General features: G+C 37.9%; 1 protein-coding gene across 5 annotated transcripts in view; it reads left to right on the top strand.

The window, feature by feature from the left end:
• The window catches only part of Arhgap12 (Rho GTPase activating protein 12), a 97,383-nt gene that overhangs the window by 54,243 nt on the left and 20,760 nt on the right, over positions 1-22,380 (top strand). For 2 of the 5 annotated variants that reach the window (XM_031364918.1, XM_031364919.1), the window contains 7 exons: positions 1,126-1,386; positions 4,970-5,110; positions 6,385-6,465; positions 8,949-9,074; positions 13,388-13,462; positions 18,071-18,132; positions 21,622-21,703. In XM_031364918.1, the coding sequence (XP_031220778.1) occupies positions 1,126-1,386; positions 4,970-5,110; positions 6,385-6,465; positions 8,949-9,074; positions 13,388-13,462; positions 18,071-18,132; positions 21,622-21,703 (828 nt within the window). The remainder of the gene's footprint in view (positions 1-1,125; positions 1,387-4,969; positions 5,111-6,384; positions 6,466-8,948; positions 9,075-13,387; positions 13,463-18,070; positions 18,133-21,621; positions 21,704-22,380) is intronic. The other 3 variants (XM_031364920.1, XM_031364921.1, XM_031364922.1) reach the window with 3 other exon arrangements.

The following is a 22,380-nucleotide window of genomic DNA, read 5'->3' as shown; positions in this document are numbered from 1 at the left end:
GTTTATTTGGCCATTGTGTTTGCATTCTTTGTTGTTGTTTGGCGAATACTAGTATGCTAACCATACCACATGCTGAGATTGTGTACTAATTTGTAGAGAATTATATATAATAAAGTTTGAAATTAGGAACAGGGCTTATGTCTGTTTAAGTGTCTGTGGTGCAGAAGAATAAGTATGTGGTCTGGGATTCTTTTTTTTTTTTTTTTTTTTTTTTTTTTGGTTTTTCGAGTGTGGTCTGGGATTCTAAGCACACAGTATACCACTGAGCCAGTCCTCGAAAAGACATTTTTCTAAGTATTCTCATTGGATTTGAAGATTTGTTTTTATTTTAGTTAACTGTTTGTCTCCCTACTATGAATAAGTGTTTCTTTTTCCAGTTACATTTTTAAATTGTTTGTTGAATTGAGAGTGATTAGATAGATTATCATGTATCTGGTGGAGAGTAGGGGTATAGAAATATATTATTTAAATTTTCTGGAGAGGTGGCTCAGTATTTAAAAACATGGTTTTCCAAAGGAGTTGTCTGTTTCCCACCTACACTGGACGGCTCACAACCAGCTCCAGGGAATCCGACACTTCCTTCTAGCCTCGTGTAGCATACATTCACATAGACACATACATATGCATAAAGAAACCTTTTTAAAAGTTGACTAAAATCTTAGAATTTTAGAGCCAAAGGAAACCTTAGTGGCTTAGTCCAGTCCTTTCAAATATTCAAATATTTCACATTTGGATAGTTGAAGTGGTCTTATCCAGTGTTGTACAACCTTCTGGTGTCAGATCTTGACTAGAATCTACATCTGTCAGTTAATTGAATATTGCTTTGGGGCAAGCTCATTTTGGATTCTATTTGAAGGTTCTTATTTTCAATCTTGTTGTGAATATTAATTTCTTCATTAGTTTTATTATTGTTTTAAAATACTTATTTGCTCATTTATTTTAGTGCTAACAGTCAGATCTTGAGCATTCTGGGCAAGGGGAGTACCACAGAGATACACTCTTAGTTCTTGATATTTCCCCAAGTTTTAAAATACATTAGTATGGTTATTTATAAATCTCTTTAATGTCATTTCAATTTGTAAATGTAATGCCATTTAAACATGAAATTTAAATTTTCTTTCACAGGCAACCACACCACCTAATCAAGGAAGGCCAGATTCGCCAGTCTATGCTAACCTACAGGAACTGAAAATATCACAGTCTGCTCTTCCTCCTCTTCCTGGGAGCCCAGCAGTTCAAGTTAGTGGGGAATGGGAGACTCACAAAGACAGTTCAGGCCGTTGTTACTACTATAACCGCACAACCCAGGAGCGAACCTGGAAACCACCTCGATGGGCTCGAGATGTGGGCACAAGCCGAGATTTTCAGAGCCCAGGAGAGCAAGAGGTAAGAGTACATCAGAGCCACTAGTAAGGCTCCCAGTTTTTCTTCACTATTCAGAAATGAAGCAAAAAGCTTGGTTTCTTGGTGTCAGTATGGTAAAGCATTTGAATCTCCAAGATTTCCCCAAGCTTTCTTCACTAGTGTACAGATGCTGCCTTTAAAGAACATTTACTGGCTTTTGTCCACTGTAGGACCTTCTCTTTACTGCATCAGAAGGAGCCAACACAACAGATATGAACTCACAGCACTTGGGATATGAGGCTGAAAACTCACAGCCTCTTCAGGGCCGGTCCTGGTTGCATAGCAAGCGTGAGGCTGTCCAATCACAGTGGCTCCCTCACCCCCAAAAGGATGCATATTACATAAATCAATAAAAAGGAAAGGAGTTAGTTCCATGGCTAGAATCTAGCCAGATACATAGAAACAAAGTTACTTAACTGATCAAAACAGTCAGTTTTCTGTGGCTATCAAACTCTTCATGTTTTCCTGCCAGTAAGGATACAAGGCAACCCTTTAATTCTGCTCATGGGAAGTAATGCTTATTCCTTTGCTGTAGTTGGATTAGTCAAGTGTGAGGCTAATTCCCTCAGAACTGTGTTATACACTGTTCTTACTGCTGCTTTCCTCTCTTCAATACCTCCTGCAGGCTGTTATAGCGACCTGACTATTTAAAGAAGCACTGTTTTGTTGTTGGTTTGTTTTGTTGGTTCTTTTTAGTTTAGCTATGTAGGTAAAAGGCGGGTTGGATTGGTGGGATTCAGTGACGCTCCTTGAGAGCCACCACTCTAACAGGAGGCAGCCAGCTACACAAATAAGTACAGAGCTCCAGGAAGGAGCTAGGTCACCAGCCCTGCATTTAGCAGAATCTCAGAGCTTTGTAGCTAATATTCCTCTTGTCCTATTTTTCAGTTGGTTTATTCATAGCTCTCTTTCATGGTGACTTATAATGTCCACAGTTGAGAACAAAATTACCAAAGCAAAACTGCTCAAAAATAAGGCTAGGAAAGCTCTAGAAAGATTTGGGGGAAAAAACATCTTGTGTATCAATAGTAAAATCTTTATAATTACTAAAGAAAGGTTCAATTAAAGAACAGCAGAAAAAATGAGATATACCCAGGAACTTTATATGTATTTCTTAGTTTTTAATTCTGTAAATGAAAGTGATTTGTCTATCAGGATCTCAGTTTATGCTTTCTGCACATCTTGTGTAAGGATAGAATTTCCAAAGTCTCTGGACACATCTTTTATCAATTCTGGAGAAAGAATGCACATGGGAGGTAAAACTGAGAGACTTTGTGAATCTGAAAACGTCTTTGTATTTAATTAATCAAATGCTTGAGTGTAAAATTCTAGGGAAATAATTTTCTCTCACAGTTATAAGTTGTTTTGAACTTCACTTGAATTGGGCATCTGCTAGTTGCTTGTCTTCCCTGTTAGACCCCGTGAGTTTCTCCACACAGGCTGAGGTTTTCCGCTCCCCTCCCTACAACATGAGGGCCTCGGGTGCCTCAGACTTTGAATCCTTCTTAACTGTGTTTTGCTTTGCAACTGAGGTTCTTACTGATTGCCCTCTTGAGGGGATTAGCACCCATAGTTGTGCTTGGGAACATGCCTAGAGGATGGGCATGAAGAAAAGGATTCTGGTACCATTAGTCCTCTCATCTTTTGTACTCTGAACATGGTCTCCCAGTTCTAATGCTCTTGTTTCTGAGCCAGCTCCAGATCCTGCTGAGTAAGCATCTTGGTATCCAATACCCCATTTCCTACCTGCCAGTTTAGACTAAGCTCTCTTCTGCATGGCTAATTGAGATGTTTGTTATCTGCTCACTCTGCTCTTCCAGTTCTTGTGGGTGTGTATCTTTTTAGACATAATTCACTATAGTTATTTTTGTAAAATTTGAAAGGAAGTGGCCATGCCTCTCTCTGTCTTACCTTAGAGCAGTGGTTCTCAACCCACCTAGCACTGCAGCTCCTTAATGAAGTTCTTCGTGCTGTGGTGACCCGCACCATAAAATTATTATTGTTGCTGCTTCATAACTGTAATGTTGCTACTGTTATGAATCGTAATGTAGTATCTGATATGTGACCCCAGGAAAGGGTTTTTTGACCCTTAGAAGGTCCGGGACCCACAGGCTGAGAGGCCGTTTAAGAAGCCTTTCTAATGATTTCCTTAGGACAATGGTTCTTACCTGGTGACAGTGCTTTGCAGGACAGATGTGCTTTCCAGCTTCTTGGCAGTGTTTGTAGTAGACTAAGTATCACAGTGAGGGAGTACTAACGGTGTTAGGGCCAGTGGGGCTGTTTAACACAGCATCTGATCGCTGTTCATACCAAAGGGTTATCTGGTTTGAGTGTAGCAATCCTGCTAACCCAGTGCTGCCCCGGACTTCCACCATGTCTGCTTTATCACAGTTTAACCTTTACCAGTCTCCTCTGGCCCTTAAAGCCATTGGTTACATGCTTTTATTGTTGAATATGTTGTTTCTGTTTTTAGGTTCTCTATTGTGTATTACAACTCAACATTAATCTTAATTTTACCTTCTCTCCCTCAAATTTCTTCTGTTTTCAGTACATGCTTTTAAATTCCCTTGTGAGCTTTTCTTAGTGATAGACTCTTTTTTCCCCCCTTTGGGTCTGGAAATGTGGTGTATGTACACACATGCACCCATACATGCTCAGCACACACAGTGTTCAGTTACTTAAGGACTTAATGTAGTTCCAAGTTGGGTTTTGACTTGGTTCTTTTTGTTTAATTTGGTTTGCTAACTTATTCTCATGCTTTTCGGCTTTCATTGTTGATGCTGAAAGCTCAGCTACCGTTTGTTTTATCCTATAAAGAGTACACTGTCTTTTTGCTAGTTGCTCAGATGATTTATATACGTAAGCTCACTAGGATGTGAATGGTAAAGATGCCTTTGTTAATTTCCTTTATATTATGACATCCACTGTAGAAAACTAAATTAAAGGAGAAAAGGCTCATTTATGCTCATATTTTCAGTCTGTGGACAGTTGGGTCTGTTGTCTCTGGCTGTTTGTGGGGGAGAACATCAGAGTAGGAGGACATAGTGCAAGAAAGCTGCTCACCTCAAGACAGCTGCTAGGAGAGGGAGGTGAGGGATAGGAGACAAAGACAGCAAGGAGCCAGGGACAGGTTACACCCTTAAAATACATACTTCCTGTTAACCATTTGCTCAAGCCAATCCTCTTTTCCTCATCCTTAACTCAGGTGTGGATTGGTCACATCCACATGGTTAGCCCCTCTCAGTAGCACCAAAAGCTGAGAACCAAGCCTTTTACACAGAAGTCCTTGAGGCTGTTCTGTATCTAAACTGTAATTATTTTTATTTCCTCCAGGAAATGAATATTTCTTTGTCTAGGATTGTATTAATAATGATAAAATAACTAATGTTAATTGTACCTCACAACTTACAATGTACTGAATATATTTTGAAAAGTAAATATTTGAATATTATTAATATATTCAAGTTATCCTAGTTTGTATAGCCAAGTAAATTCAGTCTTTCTAGATTCTCACTGCATATTTATATTCAAAGAAGAAAATCATTGTGTTTCTGACTGTTTATAGCCTCTTTCATCAGAAGAAATCTACCACAGCAGTTGTTTCAGCCAGTCAGATAGTCAGTGTGGTTCTCCTCCCAGGGGTTGGTCAGAAGAGCTGGATGAACGTGGGCATACCTTATATACCAGTGACTATACTAAGGAAAAGGTACTTCTCTTTTTCTTATTTTCCTCATCTAGTATACCTGACAGAATCCTCATGAGATAATTGTGTACTGAGATTTAATAGTAATAAAATAAACTCATAAAATAGCTGGTATGGAGGAATATATGTATAATCCAGCACTTGGGAGGCAGAGGTGGGATGTTAGTCTCGACTGATCAGCAAGGCTCTTTCTCCAAGAAATCTCATGAGATGTATCCCTCATAGCAATTTTACAATGGAGTACATAGGAGTACTACTGATTCATGGTTTTATTGGTGTGACTGGGGATAGAACACTGGGTTCACATATGATATGTAAGCACTCTACTACCAAGCTATACCCTGATTCTTGCTTCACAGTTTAAATGGGCTACAGCAATGGTGGTCTCATGGTACTGGTAACCCATTCTGATGAACCTTTAGGGCAGGCCTGTTGTCATTTGCTTAAGGTTCTTCAATAAAAATATTTGTTGGTATTTCTCTTGGGAAAAGTTGGAGTTTTTTTCCAATGAATTTTCCAACCTGCTGTTATTACACACTCTCAATACCATTTATATTTCTTTTTCCATTACGGCTACTGAGTTTGTGTAAAACAAAGACCATGAATCTAATAATTTGTGATTACTAAATATTAAAATTTTAAGCACTACCTGAAAAGTCATTTTAAATGGTAGATGACTGGTTTGCTAGTTAAAAGTAGGGGTTAGACAAATAGCCCTTTTTCCTGCTTCAGTTATTTTGCCCCAGCATGTATAAAACTACTGGTTTTTACTTCTATACAAATAAAGATTATTATTTATTTGTTCTCTGTTCTATATTGTGTGCAGTTCTCTTGTTACTTAAAATGAATTGGCTGAGGGAAATAATGAGGATTTGTGTAAAATTAGGCTTAAATTGTGAGATTTTTGTACCCAAAACTTGAAAAATATGTTTTTAATGTTTTAAACGTGTTCTCAGGATGTTTTAGACACTCTGCTGTATCTGCAGATATGTGTCTCCATGTACCTCTGTCATATGTTTCTTACTATATTGTTAAATAATTTTTGAATTATTATCTGACATCTGAGGAGAGAGGGGCGTGCACACTAACATTGAGTAGTGCACTTCCCAAGCACAAGTGCACTTTCCTACCATGCTAAGCTTCTTGAGTTCATTTGTTCACTTATTTCTTTGTTGCTAGTAGGATGAAATTTCCAAGAATAATATCTAATAACCTTACCATAGCCATTTAAACTAGCCTTTATTTAAATTAAATACAAACCTGTTGTGTTTTTGTAGTGGCTCAAGCATGTTGATGATCAAGGTAGACAGTATTACTATAGTGCGGACGGATCTCGGTCAGAATGGGAATTGCCAAAGGTAAGAAACTTAATGTTGACCTTATGTGCATGTTGTCTGAAGACAGTTGCATGAGACTCATTGTTCTTTTATTTATTTATTTTTTATTGTTGTCATTGTTTGTTGTTTTAGAGACAAAGTCTCATTTTGTAGTTCCCTATGTAGACCAGGGTAGCTTTCAACTTACTTCACAGATTTATTCTTAGCTTTGTTTTATTTTAAAAAGCAGAGGACTGTTTTTTTCCCCTGAGTTCATTTGCAGCTCTGTGGTTCCCTAACATTGTCAGAGATGTATATGTACCACTTTCTCATCCAACTTATCCTCAATCAGGAAATCTTTTGATAGCTTGAACCTGGTCTCTTATTACCCTGAGAAATAAGAGTTCTATTTAATGCCAGTAGTGCCAGCCTGTCTAGTTATTGGAGGGGCTCACATGGAATGAGCTTTATGTGTTTCTAGGAGAAAGGATAGTGATCTTATTCAAGATCATCATCAGTGAAGGTTGTGTTTAAGCGAATCAGATATGTGTGAGCACACACACACACACACATTTGACACAATCAGGTATGGATAAGCATAGGGCACAGTATAGTTAGTTAAACAATATATTGATACTAAGCTTTTATCAAAATATGAGATGCATGTGGGTTATGCACTTGCCGTTCATCATATAATATAGCATGAGAGGGAAGGAGAGATGGATCTGGAAGTTGTATTCGGAAGGCATCAGTGTGTACCTAATACTATGTTACTTTAGAAAAAAATACCTGAAGCAGATATCTTATATTAAAACAGTAAAACTTAGTGCTAGGTTCTTATTATAGCTTATTTTCATATATGTGCTCAAAATAATGCACACTAAGATTTTAGTTCAGATTTTTAAAATTTTTTTATAGGAATTAGAAACATGTTAATATTTGGTCATCTTTTTAAACTAAGGATGTTTAAGTTGTGTTTCTCTTGTCTTTTTTCTCTGTGTACTTTGCTATTGGTGTTTCACATTTTGTTGTGCTTGTTTTGCCCCTATGAATATTCTGTGCCTAGTAAATTATGAGTACATTTAAAATTATGATTATTACCTGAATTAATTTTACATTATTTTTCTTACTGCCTAACAAGGCTTTCTAAATCATAGTAATTACAAGCTCAAAAGCTAGGCAAGGTTCCATAAAGTTTCATATATGAACTTAGACAGTCCTAAGTGTTTGCTACAGATGGTCAGATTTCAGAGAAGCCCTGTGTAACAGGTCTCTTTACAATTAAATGTCTGGCACAGGATTTTGGTGGTCTCTAAGCATTATCATTGTTTAGTTTAGAAATAATAATCTGAAGATTGTTGTTAGAAGACACTGAATTGGGGCTGGCGAGATGGCTCAGCGGCTAAGATCACTGACTGCTCTTCCAAAGGTCCTGAGTTCGGATTCCAGCAACCACATGGTGGCTCACAACCACCTGTAATAAGATCTGATGCCCTCTTCTGGTGTGTCTGAAGACAGCTACAGTGAATTACGCCAGAGTGAGCAGGGGCAGGAGCAAAGTGGGCCCGCAGAGGCCAGAGTTCAATTCCCAGCAGCCACACATATGATAGCTCATGGCCATCTGTACAGCTACAGTGTACTCATACACATAAAATAAATAAAATAAGTCTTTTCTTAAGAAAAGAAAACACTGAATTGGTTTGTATGCATTCACTTTGGAGAGTTAAAAAATAACAATGTGCATGCATACTCAATATGTAATTAGTGAAATTATAACCAAAGTTATAAAGCTAAGGTTTGCTGGACTGCTTTTAGAGCTGAGGAGTGTTGATACACGAATCCTTCCCTTTCAGAGGAAAAACAAAACAAAACACATCTGTTTAAAAGTTTATTTTTACATCTTAAAGCATTTAAGTTCCCTACAACTCTCAAAGCTTTCTAGTTCTCCATCTTTCTGTATGATCTACTTAACATTCCAAACTCCTCTGTGGTTTAATACTGCACAGATAACATATTAATTTCATATGCAGTTTTCTTTTGACAGTGATTATTCTGTTTTCTGCACAGTCGGTATATTCAGAAATAGTGTTCAGAACTTGTATACTTTAGAAAAACAGCAGTAGAACAAAGGCAAACCTTTAAACCATTAAATATAAAAACTGTATGTGTAAACCCTACTTAAGCCTTATGATAATTGTGGTAGTATTTATGAAGAACTGGGATATTTCTACTTCATTTACTCTTAGAACAACTCTAAGTGAGGTCACAGCTCTGCTCTGTCTATTTTGCAACTGAAGAACAATTTCAGGGGAGTAAATATTTTACAAAAGACAACACTAACCAGGTATGTCCAACTCTAAAACCAAGGTCTCAGTCATGTCACAAGGCTGCTCAGTTAAAAAACTGAGATGAGACAACTCTTGGTATGGTGTCACTTGAACATTGCCTAGTGATCAGGTGTCATTAGGAGCTATTGTAGATTCACATTTGTATCTTACTTATGAAGTGTATTTTGTTTTGTTTAGTATAACGCTTCATCTCAGCAGCAAAGAGAAATAATTAAAAGCAGGAGCTTGGACAGGCGGCTGCAAGAACCAATAGTGTTAACTAAATGGAGACATAGCACCATTGTGTTGGACTCCAATGACAAGGTAAGAGCTTAGAGAAAATGTGCTAAGAGTTTTGGCAAGAGTTTTGGGAATTATATTGATCACAGTGAGTTATAGATATTTTTTACTAATATTTATATAAAATTTCACTGTTAAACATAATTCTTAGCAAAAATATTAACTTCTTTTGAGCAAGTACAAAATAATGTTATTTTGGTAGAATTTTTCCATTCTTATGTATGTACAGTGTACTTTGATTATATTGCCCCCTCATACTCTTCCCACTGAATCCGTTCTCAACAAAATCTCCGTACTTCCATCTGCTTTCTTTTATAGCCCACTGCATTTATCTAGGGGTTCCTGAGTGAGCTTGGGTGGAAGGTTATTTACTTGGGCAAGGGCAACTTACCAGTGGCTACACTACTGAGGAGCATGATACCTCCCCAGCCCCATCCACTAACGGCCCATAATCCCTCAGGGAAGGATGAGACCTCAGCTCCTTCCTGTGTGTGCTGGAATGCTGAGGTGCTCATCGTGACACGGTGCTGTGCAGGCAGTCTCTGCTGCTTTGAGCCACATCACATCCAGAAGAGCTTCATAGCACTCTTTCCTGTGTTAGTTCTTTCTGCACTCTCTTCCTTGATGGCCCCTGAGCCTTGGAGGCTGATAAAGATATCCTGTTTAGGGCAGAACACACAATAGTTACTTAGTTCTTGCATGCAAGTTAATGGTTTTGTCTGCATGCAGTGTGAAAATACTTTCTTAACTAAATGGCATGAATTTGTATTTAGTATCAGTAACTATGCATTAGGTTTTAGCTTTGAGTTTTCTCAAATTCTGTATAATAGACCAACTTTTGTGTCTTACTGATATCATATATATATATGTATATGTACATATATATGTTTGACATATTTGAGCTAGCATGTGCATGTGTGTTTGTATGAGTGTATAGTATATAATGTTTACACACACACTATTTTAAGCCACTTTTGCTGTTCCCAGTCTTCAGGATGGTTTATATAGTAAAGGTTTCATTTTCTCTGTCCCAGGAAAGGCTGCAGTCCTACTTGCTCTCCTCTCTCCCATAATATTGCTTTTATCAGTCTGAGAAGTGACATTCTGTGTTTTTAGTAGGATATGGATTTTGATTCAGGTTTCAGAAAGGATCTTCTTAAATTTCTTCAGCTATACTGTTACAATATGTTTTTCTTTCAGGGCATGGTGGGCATTTATGGTACATTTATAAGAACGTCAGTCATATCCATTAGAAGGAGAAGGGGAATGGGATGATAATATTCCATAATTAAACACATTACCTTTAAAAAGGTCTTTGAGCACTTTTGTAGCATAATTAACAGGTCTTCCATGTTTCTCTCTCTCTCTCCCTCTCTGTAGCCTAGGTGGGCTTGGCACTTAGCAACTGAAAGTGTTTGGGAAGATTAGGAGGCGTGGCCTCACTGGAGGAGGTGTGTGATTACAGGTAGGTCTTCCCACTACACACACCTTGTGCTTGTGGATCAGTTGTAAGCTGTTAACTACTGCTCTAGCACTGTCCTTGAAGATGAACAGCCCACCTTGTAAAAGAAAACATTTAATTTGGAGGGCTCAGGATTAAGAGAGACTCCATGATTGTCACAGTGGGAGCATAAGAGTAGCAGGTAGCAGTAGCTAAGAGCTCACAAGCACAAGGCGTGTGCAGGTAGGAAGACCTGCCAGTGATCACATACCTCCTCCAGTGCGGCTGTACTTCCTAATCTTTCCCAAACACTTTTCACTAACTAGGAACCAAGCATTCAAATGCATGAGTCCATAAGGGCAATTTCCATTCAGACTACCACAGTGACCCTCCTGCCTTAGCCTCCAGAGTGCTGGGATTATAGGTATATACCACTATGCCTGGCTAAAATGAACTCTGTTGTTAGTTTCCCTCCAATGTTTCGCTACTTTCAGTCTTAAATCCACTTGTAAACAATTGATAGGGGGCTAGTGAGACAGCTCAGTGGTTAAGAGCACTTCTAGAGGTCTTGAGTTCAATTCTCAGCACCCACATGGTAGCTCACAATTGATTTCATTCAGCTCAAAATGAGATTTTTTTTTTTTAGTGCACTTGAGTGTAAATTAGTCTCTCTATATAAAACAAGGTAGACTTTTAAAGAGTGTAGTGTGCACACTTTCTATAACTTACAGAACAGTAATGAAAGTAGACCAGTTTCTATTTTTTATTTTCAAGAGTATTTTACAACTAAATGTAGACATCTAAAAGACAAATTAAATGAATGGTATTTTGGAATCAGTGTTTTTGAAGATGTGTTTGAAAATCTGTTAGTATTGAGATTAGCCTAGGCAAGTGAGATTCCTAGAAGTATTAATGGAAAATACAATCAATTCCAGGAATTAATTACATTTCTAGGTGTATAGAAAACTGTTAACTGCCATACAGAATGTGGCAAGGCAAAATTGCCTCTTCCAGTGATAGTAAAAATGAGTATTTTGGTGAGATATACTTAAAGTTCCTTTTTCAAGTTTTCCGTCATTTTCAAGGGTGCATGCACACATGTACACACATTTCTGAGAGAGTTCAGCTTTAATCTGATCCTTGAAGGCACTTTTACAGAGAATTACTTCATGTCCTTTTTCATCTAATTGCCCGTAGGCAGCAGCAGTGTGACTGTCCTGAGAACAGACGTTTACTTATTTTTAGTAGAAATCTGTCTTTCAGGTTGGCCTTTGAAATAGATTCACAGCTAATTACTTCATCAAGTAAATATTTCCATTTCTTTTTATCACCAAAATATGCTGTCAGTCTTTGAGGCTTAGAAAAGAGACTATACAAGGACAAGCTTATACATAATGGGCATCTATAACTTTAATGGAATAAAATCCAGTATTATGCAGCAAGTCATGTTAAAGTGGCATGAGTTCGCAGATAAGATTACCTTGAAGGAGGTAGTTGTAGGTGTGTCTTTATTATATCAGAATGGGTTTACTTGTTTCTGCTTATGTATGACTTTTACTAAAACTGTTCATGGATGTGAAAAATGTGTATGCACATATTCTTACAGAGATACATAAATGTACAGTTGTTTCTTTACTGTAGTTGTAATTGTGTATTCATTATCACTCGTATTTGTGGGTTTTATGATTGTAGTATGTATATTCACTTTGTAGTTATGGATCATTCAGTCTTTACCTTTTTAGGCTGTTTTAATACACGTAGAAGTCATATGACTGAACTCAGAAAAAGTACTGAAATAAGCTTAAAATCAAGTCTGGGTAAGCTGAGTGTGCTTTTCTAGGATTTTAGATAGGATTTTAATACTTTGTCCATTAGTTGGTGTTAGCTTTGGTTGTTTCGTTGTAAGATTGTCCTTCCAAAGGCTTCCCTGTAAATCTTGATTGATGTAGAGTTTCTGTGGGTATAAATTTACAGAGTACAAACTGAAGATTTTTCCCCAAGTGAATGAGTATTGAGATCAGGGCTTTACACTGTTACTTAAAATGTTCCTGGGTTTGTTGTCAGAATCTTGTAATTTTATAAGTATAGATGTCAGAATGAACAGATGTGGAGATGAGTGTTCAAAGTACTGTTTGCTTGGACTGGTAATTAGTAAGGAGACTGGAAGGACTTCTCATTCTCTTTTCCTCAAATTAGTTCATACATGTAGGAGAATGGAAAACTTTAAATAAGTAGGTATTAGTACGCCCCCCCCCCCAAGAAAATACTTTTCAGTTTTACCCTTCATAAGAAGTAGTATCTTTTAGTTTTGACCAAATTGGCTGTTTATAGAACCCCCTGCTTGTTTTTATACTCTCGTGAACTTAATGTAAATACTTTCCCCCACCCCCTGTATAACATTAATCTTTAAATGCTAGATTTCTTTGGCATATATTTTTATCTTTATATCTAATTATTGACAGTAACTATAAATTCCTTTAATGCTGATAAATGATTAAATTTATTTTCCTATATTGCTTTAGAAAAAAATTCCATTTTGTCAATTACCACTTAATTCTTGTGAATGTTTCTAGCATAGCATTTAGAATCATATCTATCATATTAATAACATGTTATATGGTGACTGATGTATATGTAATTTTAAATAGGGTTAATTAAAAGTGATAAAATGCTGTTTTAGTCAACATACTTGCTATACAAACATACCATAGGTTGTAAACTTCTAGTAACATCTGTAGTTTTCAGATCACTACAGTCCTAATTCTAGAGCATCTGAGATAGAAACTAACAAGGAAACAGTTTCCTTTGTTTGCCTTACTATGTCCTCCCGCTGTGATCAGGGAGAAACAGGCATGTTTAAAATAGTGTAACGTTTTTCATTACTTATTTCTTGTAGGATTCTCCAACTACCACAAAACTCTGCTTACCTGAAAATGAATCTCGTCCTACTTCATCACAGCATCAGGATCCAGTTAGTATGTTAGACACACAGAATAAATAGCTGAGCCTTTTCAGTCACTTTCAGGAAATTAATTTTCTTTAAATATAATGTTGAAGTGTTTCTTTTGCCTCTATTAAATTTTATTGGCCTTTTATAAAAATTAAGAGTTTTAAGAATCAAATTTTATTCATTTTAAAGCCTCTTGTATAAAACATGCTAGTAATTTATATTTACATATATACTATATTTAAATATATGCCATATTTCTAAGTGACAAACTTATACTTAGTTTTTAAAAGTAAAAAATTCTGCTGGGTGGTGGTGGCGCATGCCTTTAATCCCAGCACTTGGAAGGCAGAGGCAGGGGGATTTCTGAGTTCGAGGCCAGCCTGGTCTACAGAGTGAGTTCCAGGACAGCCAGGGCTATACAGAGAAACCCTGTGTCGAAAAACAAAACAAAACAAAAGGTAAAAAAGCCAGGCCTGGTGGCACTCAGGAGGCAGAGGCAGATGGATCTCTGTGAGTTCCAAGGCCAGCATGGTCTACAAAGTGAGTTCCAGGACAGCCAGGACTTCACAGAGAAACCCCGTCTCAAAAAACAACAGAACTTTCCCAGAGAATATTACAAATTACACTTCACTTTCTTTCTCAGGCCGGCAGTCTGAAGGTAAGACGTATGTATGCCCTTGCTTCCTAGCAGCATGGCTGCTCTTGCACATCTGTGATTTGGAAGAGCTTGTCAGTCTGGGCCAGGGAAGACTGGAGATGATAAGTCTGACTGGAAACCTCCCAGCAGCTTTTCTTCTCACAGTGAAACCCATGTCTTGACCCTTTGACCTCATCATCATGTTCACACACTCTTGCTCTTCCTGTCAACGCTGATCTGCTGTTGGCTTGTACTGCTGTCCTCTTATTAGGTGACATTTAACGTTTTTTAAAGAAGAACATTTTTAAACAAGACTACATACATACATACTTTGGCTCCTGTCTGTGTCCCTAGCTCAGGCTTCATGTGTCTTCTTCTCCCATACTGCACAGCATGCTGGTTAGTCTCTCAGCCTTTCCTCTACCACCGAGACTCTGCCACACCTTTGCCTGGAGTCTGCATTTCCACCAGGATTAAGTTCAGAGTTTGCTTCCTCAGAGAATTTAATTTAGGGCAATTCTCTAGGTGAAATGAGGTTCCTTGTGATACTCCTTGTAACATGAGTTCTGTTTATTTCCTAAAACCAAGAGCAGCTATTGACACCCTCTGTGATCCAGCTCTTGTCACGGTCTTCTCCAGCAAGGAAACATGGTTAGCAGAGACGGGAGTACTCATTTCTACTGCACAGCCACCCAGCACTACTGAGCAAATACTTGTTGAGTTAATGAATGTAACTTTAACACTTTAAAAAGACAAACCTTGATTGTTACTGTTTGATGACGTTATGTCAAACTTTTGTTTACTAGTCAGACTTTAGATTCTGTGCAGGCACGGGCTTTACTTCTTTCTGATCATTCTGACTTTTCTTTTTCTTTTTCCACATATATGTGGCAATAGGTGTACATTTCTTTTTGATTGTTGTTTTTGTTCCTTATATTTTATGATTCCAATCACATTGTATATACTTTTTATTTTTAATTAGCACTAAGTAAGCTAAGAGGTAATGATGGGATATATTTTTAAATATAGGTGGTATACTTTCACAGAAATATCTTCGTAGACTGTTTTAATAAAAATGAATTTCTAAGTAATTGTAGAAACAAGAATTTGTAAATCTTCATACAGTTTAAAAACACTGTTGGTTAATTGATCTTCCTGTCCATTTGACATCATTAAATTGTCCTGGATGCAGGGTGCCCTCTGATGGCCACCACGGGAACTGCCTCCCCAGTGTGCCTTGTTTCAATGCTGTGCTAACACAGAACAGCAGTTTCCACATAAACCGTGTTCTTTCCTCCTCCCACTGACTGTTACCCCTTTGACCTCTCTTCCTGACATCTACTTTGCAAGCCCCTCCTCTAGAGGCGTGCCTTGCTTCTAAGAGTCCTAGTTGTCTCTGTCTTCCATTCTGTCTAGTTACTATAGAGCTATTTCTCTGTATGTGAATTAAAATCTTGGCATAAATGTTTAGTGGTTTTCTAAAATGTGACATTGAAACAGATTCTGCTGTCTACATAGTTGCTTAAACTTGGCACTTTGCTCAGTATCCTCCCTTCCCCTACATGTATGCCATCCCTGTCCCCTCATGACCTGTGTCTCTCTGGAATTTAGCCCCTTTCTCACTTTCCTTGGTGAATTCCAGCCTTTGGCGTTCCTTGGCATATCAGTAGAGGGGTGTGGCTGGTTGCCAGCCATGCTGTTGTCCCAGTGCGTCTCTTCTTGCCACTTGTCTACCTTACCTCATAATTGGTGGGCCCTGTGATATTCTCTCTGCCTTTCTCCTTCTGTCTCCATCTGGCTACTCCGTAGGTCAGAGGTCAGCTCCTGTAGGAAGCTGCTCTGATTCTGTTGGTTGCCTTCCAGGTTGAATTCAGTTCTCCTGCCCAGGTTGAGATAGGAGTCCATTTCTCAGAGCACTTAACATACTGTGTGGTGATTGGCTTGGGGTCCTTTCTGTACATTTGGGTATAGCAAGTTTTGTTCTTTTATATTCATATGAGAGTGCTCAGTACTAGGAGCACCAGTGCTTCCATCTTACTCCCTATGGGAATTTGGGGAAAGCACTGGCTCCTTTCGAACAGTACCTGAACAAATGCAGCCTCCTGCAAGGTTCTCATTTCTGGTTTTAATCAGTTTTATCTATCTGTTGACTCTGGTAAAACTCTCTGACTTAAGTGCTTTCTCATTCCTGCACTCACAGTGTCTGTCTCTGCTGCCGTGCTGTTCGTTTTCACTTTCTGTTTTGATACCTGAATCTCCTCCCTTCTGCTGCTGCTTTTATGCTATTCCAGCTGTAGCTTCAAGACATTCCAGAGTCGCACTCCTGACAGTTCACATTAAGTGGCCCATCCAGAGAACTTAATGTTGTTATTTTCATTCTTGGGAAACTTTTACCTGTATCTGATGACAGGACAGTAAGTTCAGGAGGCTCTTATGTAGTATCTTGTACACACTTAAAATTGTGTCATTGACAATAGGGTTCTTATGAAAAGTATCAAATTGTGTATCTGAGAGATCAAACACCTATGCTTTATAAAATGATTGTAGTAAAATTGTGACTAAGTTATTTCCAAGTTTTCAGTATGCCAACAATAAATAAGAGTTAACAGATTTTCAGCTAGAGATGCAAGCTAAGTTTCAAACATTATCTTCTAAACATTATTGAGAAGGTAGTCAATAATATGTTTATAGGCTATATAAAAAAGGTTTGTATTTTCTTGCTAAAGTACTTAGAGAGAATTTACTGAGGAACCAATCAAACAAGTAAATTTTGGGGCTGGAGAGATTGCTTGGTGGTTAGGAATATTGGCTGCTCTTGCAGAGGACCCGAGTTTGGTTCCCAGCACTCATTATCAGACAGCTGACACTGCCTGTGATTCCAGTACCAAGGGATTGACCCACTCTGCAGGTACCCACACTTGTGTGCACATACTACAAATAGATACACATTAGTCAAAATAAAGCAAATATTTTTTAAAAAATAAATACATCTTGAACTTTTTTGTGTTTGTATATGTGTTTCAGTTGAGTTACAATTGCTGCTGTCTCATGTACATATTGTTTGTAGTGTTGATGATTATAATAGCCACCAGCTCATTTTGATGAATCTCATTGGTATAGGAAACTAATGTAGTGAGAAAGTATTATTTCATGTTTATTTGCAGGACTTTTGAGAAAACATCAACTAACTTTTGCTTGCATGATGGTTAATGATAAAGTTTTGTCATTTTTATATTTGTAATGTTATGGCTAATAAGTCTAGTGTTATCAGGACCCAGGTCACCACAGGGTGATGTTTAATGAAGCATGTACTGACATTTCTTTATATACATTATTTCTTTGTAGTATACTGGGCACTTTTGAATAATTTATCAGTCATTTAATTTGTCTGCCTAGTCATCATTATGTTCTGACAAGATTAGTATTTTTCAAATGTACTATTTACCATCATATCACATTCTTTGAACAGGCTGACCAGTGAGCCCCAATGCTGGGGATCCAGGCATGTGTAGCCCCACTTGGCATTTTTACATGGGTGGTGGGGATTTGAACTTAGGCTTCCATATTTGCAAAGCAGATATAAACCATTTTTTCTGGTGGTTACTGGTAAGGTGAAACTAATTGCTAACACAGAATCTAAATGACTGTGTGACTTAAGGAGAAAAAGATACTTTGCCAGGTGTTGTTGGGCATGTCTATGATCCCTTACTACCTGTGAGTGGTGGGGAAAGAAGGGTAGGGTAGTTCAAGGGTAGGCTTGGGTTTATAGCAAGTTCCAGGCCAGCCTAGGCTGCAGGAACCCTTTCTCCAAAATACATAAATATCCTTAATTATAAATTACTGACAATGTCAAGATGAGTATAGTGCTGTGATAATAGGTGTCCTATTTACTATTTTGTACTGCAACATCATTTGGATTCCAGTTCTTATTATAATTTGGACATTATCATTTGCATGAATTTTTTTATTAAAAGTATTACTTTGTTCCATAGGGTCAGGAGAAATATGGATTGTTAAATGTAACAAAAATTACTGAAAATGGGAAAAAGGTTCGGTAAGTATGTAATATTCTTACATGTTTATCTGACTGAAGTAAATGAAAATTTATATTCCAGTTGAACTAATAAAATAGTTAAGGATAATTTTCAATCACATTTTTTCTAGTAAGTTTGCCATGAAATATTTCCTTTGTTAACATATTTAAAAAATAATATTCATAGAAAAAAATCTTCACCAGCTATGTGTTCCCATGTCAGGTCCTATGAGCATAAGTACTTTCCTCTACAGAGGATTTGCATGTAGATGTTTGTATATATGTAGATGACACTCCCTCACCCCCGACAGACCCCCTAGGTGTCTTGGTCTCGATTTGTAAACCAGGCTGGTCTCAAATTCACAGAGATGTCTGCCTGTTTCCCAAGTGCTAGGATTAAAGGCATGTGCTACCATGCCTAGCCATAAATGACACTATTAAACATGGTCTACTTTATCTTTATCTTGAAGATGGTTCTAGTTCATTCCATCACAGCTAGCACAGCTTGTGCTGCTACAGACTACTTAAGCACTAGCAAGTTAACCATTGTTTATCTGCAAGAATGTAACTAGGCCTGCTGTTAGTATGCATTTAGGGTGCTTACAGTGTTTGCTGTTACACGCAGTATTAGACTGAGTGTTTTGCTAGTTAATTTTGCAAATGTAAAATTGGTACAGTGGTTAGAAGTGCTTGCTTTGCAAATGTTCAAATTCCCACCACCCATGTAAAAAAGCTAGATGGGGCTGCACATGGCTGGATTCCCCTCAGCATTAGGGAGAAAGAAATAGTCAGATACCAAGCTAACCAGTCTAGCCAAAATGAGTTCCTGTTCAGTAAGACACCCTGTCTCAAGGCAGTAAGGCAGGGAGTGGTGGAAGAAGGCACTCAGTGTCTGCTCTGGCTTCTGCCTGTGTGTATGTGCTCATGGGCGCCTGCACACCTGCATGCAAGTGCCATACACACATACACACACCTGCACACCTGCATGCAAGTACCATACACACATACACACACCTGCACACCTGCATGCAAGTGCCATACACACACATACACACATTTTTTTTTAAAGAAAGGAAAATAATTCTTTTTACATCTAAAGTTGGAAAGGGAGAAAAGCATCTTTCATAGTAGAGAGTAGAAATAGGTTCACAAATAAATGAAAGTCTTCACAAAACAGCATAAAAGAGGTCCACACAAAATGAAATAGAAAATATATTTCAATAAACAGTGTTAGAATCCTCATACTTCCAACATGGAGATAGATAATTTAGATCTACTAAAACAGTGGGTGCTCAGATTGAAGCAGAGCACTGTTTAAAGATAGCCTAAAGTGATTTAGAACTATGCGCAGGGGTGTTAAAGTTTAAAAAATAAAGCAGGAGTAGGAACCTAGCAAAGAAGAAATGTATATGAAGTATTGCAAACATGGATACCCTAAAATGTCAAAGCAGGGAGCCAGAGAGATGGCTCAGTGGGTCTGAGTGCCTCTTGCACAGCCAAGAGGACCTGAGTTTGGATCCCCCAAGCAAGAGCTTTAGATTTAGACAGAGACCTTGCCCTAAAGGAAAATGTGGAGAGTGATAGGGGAGAGCACTTCATGTCCTCTTCTAGCCCATGCATATGCTTGCATAGACTCACATGCAAACACGTGCTATACTTAAACATATACACATGTGTATATAAGTGCATAAAATAATAGCATTGTGAATCTGTTCCTGGGGAAACACTGATGATTAGTAATAATCATTGATGGGCTAAGGACAGTAGCTCATTTGCTCCAGTGCTTATTCACATATGCAAGTCCTGGGTATAATCACCAGCACTGCAGGTAGGCATAGGATCAGAAAGAAGTTCAGGGTCATTCTTGGTGACACAGTGAAGCTCAGTCCTAGAAACAGGCAAAAACACTTGTGCATATACTACAGGAAATAAATGGAAGAGTAGGTCTCATTGACAGGTATTGAATTCTACATTCTGACAAAATAAGCAGACCCCAGTCCTTGCAGAGTTCCCACAGACTGACTGTGTGGGACTGGATGGAAAGCAGTTCTAAGTCTCTATAGCACTATAGCATGTGGAGTTAGCATTTCCTTTTACCTTCTAGCAACTGAATTCCCCTATAATATAATTTTATTATTTACAAATACTAATCTGTGCTTGCTACTTAAAAAGAAATTTTCTAGGCTTGAAATAGATACAAAAGTAGATTGTCAAGTAATGTAAGGTTCACTCCAATGGGAGAACATTTAAGCAAAAAATCTTTAATGGATAATTTAAGATGACGAAGAAGGGAAGATTCTGGCCAGACTAAACCATCAGTTACCTTTAAAGTTAAGTAGGAACATTAGTAGTAGTACACATGTTTATTGTGAACCTTACCTGTGTATCTGAAGACAGGACAGTAAATCAGTAGACAGTTTTTTTGAATATTTTTAATTTTATGTGTATGAGTGTTTTGTCTGTGTGTATATATGTGCACCATGTGCATGCTGGGTCCAAGGATGTCAGAAGAGGACTCTGGGTCCTCTGGAGCTAGGGTTACAGATGGTTGTGAAATACTATGTGGTTGCTGGAGATTGAACCTAGGTCCTCTGAAAGAACAGAAGTTGCTTTTAACCACTGAGCCACCTCTACAGCTTCTAGTGGTCAGTGTGTTTAAAAGACCCAGATACAGGGCTAGCAAGATGGCTCAGCAGGTGAAAATGCTTGCTACCCAAGCCTGACAGCCTCAGTTGGACCCTAGGACCTGCATAAAGATAGAAACAGAGAATGGACTCCAGAGGTGTCCCCTGACCTCACATGCACAAGCATACACACATACGCATACGTACCACTTTTAAAAGACCCATATACACCGGACACTTAGTACTTGCTGTCTCTGGAATGTGGGTTAGGAGAGGGGCTTTACAGATTTTGACAGTGAATGTTGATGTTGGAGAATTGTGTGAGTTTCTCTTTATAGTATGTGGTCCAGGGGCTTGAACTCAGATTATTGAGTTTAGCAGCAGGTGCCTTTACTTAATGAGCCACCTCACCAGCCTATCCTTTACACAAGTTTATATTCAGAGTTTTTTACATATATGTGTGGCCTTTGTAATTCAGTAATTTTTAAAATCTTAGCAATCAGTCTGTCATTTAGTATATACTTTTAACCTATCTAGTATTTAATGTATTTAGTGTCTATGAAACATACACACGTGATCTATTTGTATGACTAAAATAAATTAATGTTCTTAATCACAATGTGTTAGATTAGTTCTGTGTGAAAACAACTGGATATTTTGGTTACAGCTATTTTGATTATTTACATTTCTGACTAACCTCATTTGTTTTGTGTGAGGGTTATGTGTCAGATCGAGGCACTAAAATGACTGTGGATGCCATTAGAATCATATATCTAGTGAAAATAGTTCAAGTGCTAACCATTAAATTGTGGATAACAGTGACAGTGCTAAGTAGGTCTATGTTTCTTTTGACTGAGAGTGTTGCTTTTCACCTGTATATTTGCAGAAAGAACTGGTTGTCTTCTTGGGCGGTGCTGCAGGGTTCATCTCTACTTTTTACAAAAACTCAAGGAAGTAGTACAAGCTGGGTAAGTGTTTCTCTGTGGAAATGTACTTAAGTTATGCGAGTGCTGTGCATCTGAATGTCCAAAGTGCTTGAAGTAAAGATACATTTTGACTTAGGATGTGAAAGCTTTTCTGTGTTTTTAATTATTATTTCAGATACTTACTTAGAAAATAGGTAGTCATGTGGCTGGGCCTACCTTTGTCTGTTTGATCCTTTGTAACTAGGAGGTGACTCAGATGTCCATGTCTAATGTCAGGCAGCTTCTAGGCCAATAAGAAATAGGGCTTTGTTTTGTGAACTGCTGACACTTTATTTTTGGTGTTTACTGTTGTTACTTGGCTGTTACAGTGCTACCAGGTTGTCACTTACAGTTGCTAACGTTTTGAATGCTGGCATGTTCTAAATGCACAGGGTTATGCACATCTTTCCTTCTACTCCAAGACAGCCATTTCTCTTGTCCTTCTTTCTCATCATAGGTGAGACATTGAGGCATCAAACATTCAGACTTAAGGCTTTACAAGTACTAAGTGACAGATCTGGGTTTAGAATGTTGAGAGTGGTTCCTGAGTTCATACTTTAGGTATTTCTAGAACTTTCAGTAATTACAATTGAAGTGTCAGTATTCAAATGAAATTATTCTAAATGTATCTGGTCTGTTTTATATCCTATCTAACCAGCGTTTTCTTATAAATACTGATT

The sequence above is a fragment of the Mastomys coucha genome, unplaced genomic scaffold, assembly GCF_008632895.1.
Source record: "Mastomys coucha isolate ucsf_1 unplaced genomic scaffold, UCSF_Mcou_1 pScaffold13, whole genome shotgun sequence".
Classification (NCBI taxonomy): Eukaryota; Metazoa; Chordata; class Mammalia; order Rodentia; family Muridae; genus Mastomys; species Mastomys coucha.
The sequence above is the reverse complement of the archived record's forward strand: the minus strand, read 5'-3'. Positions and strand labels throughout refer to the sequence as shown.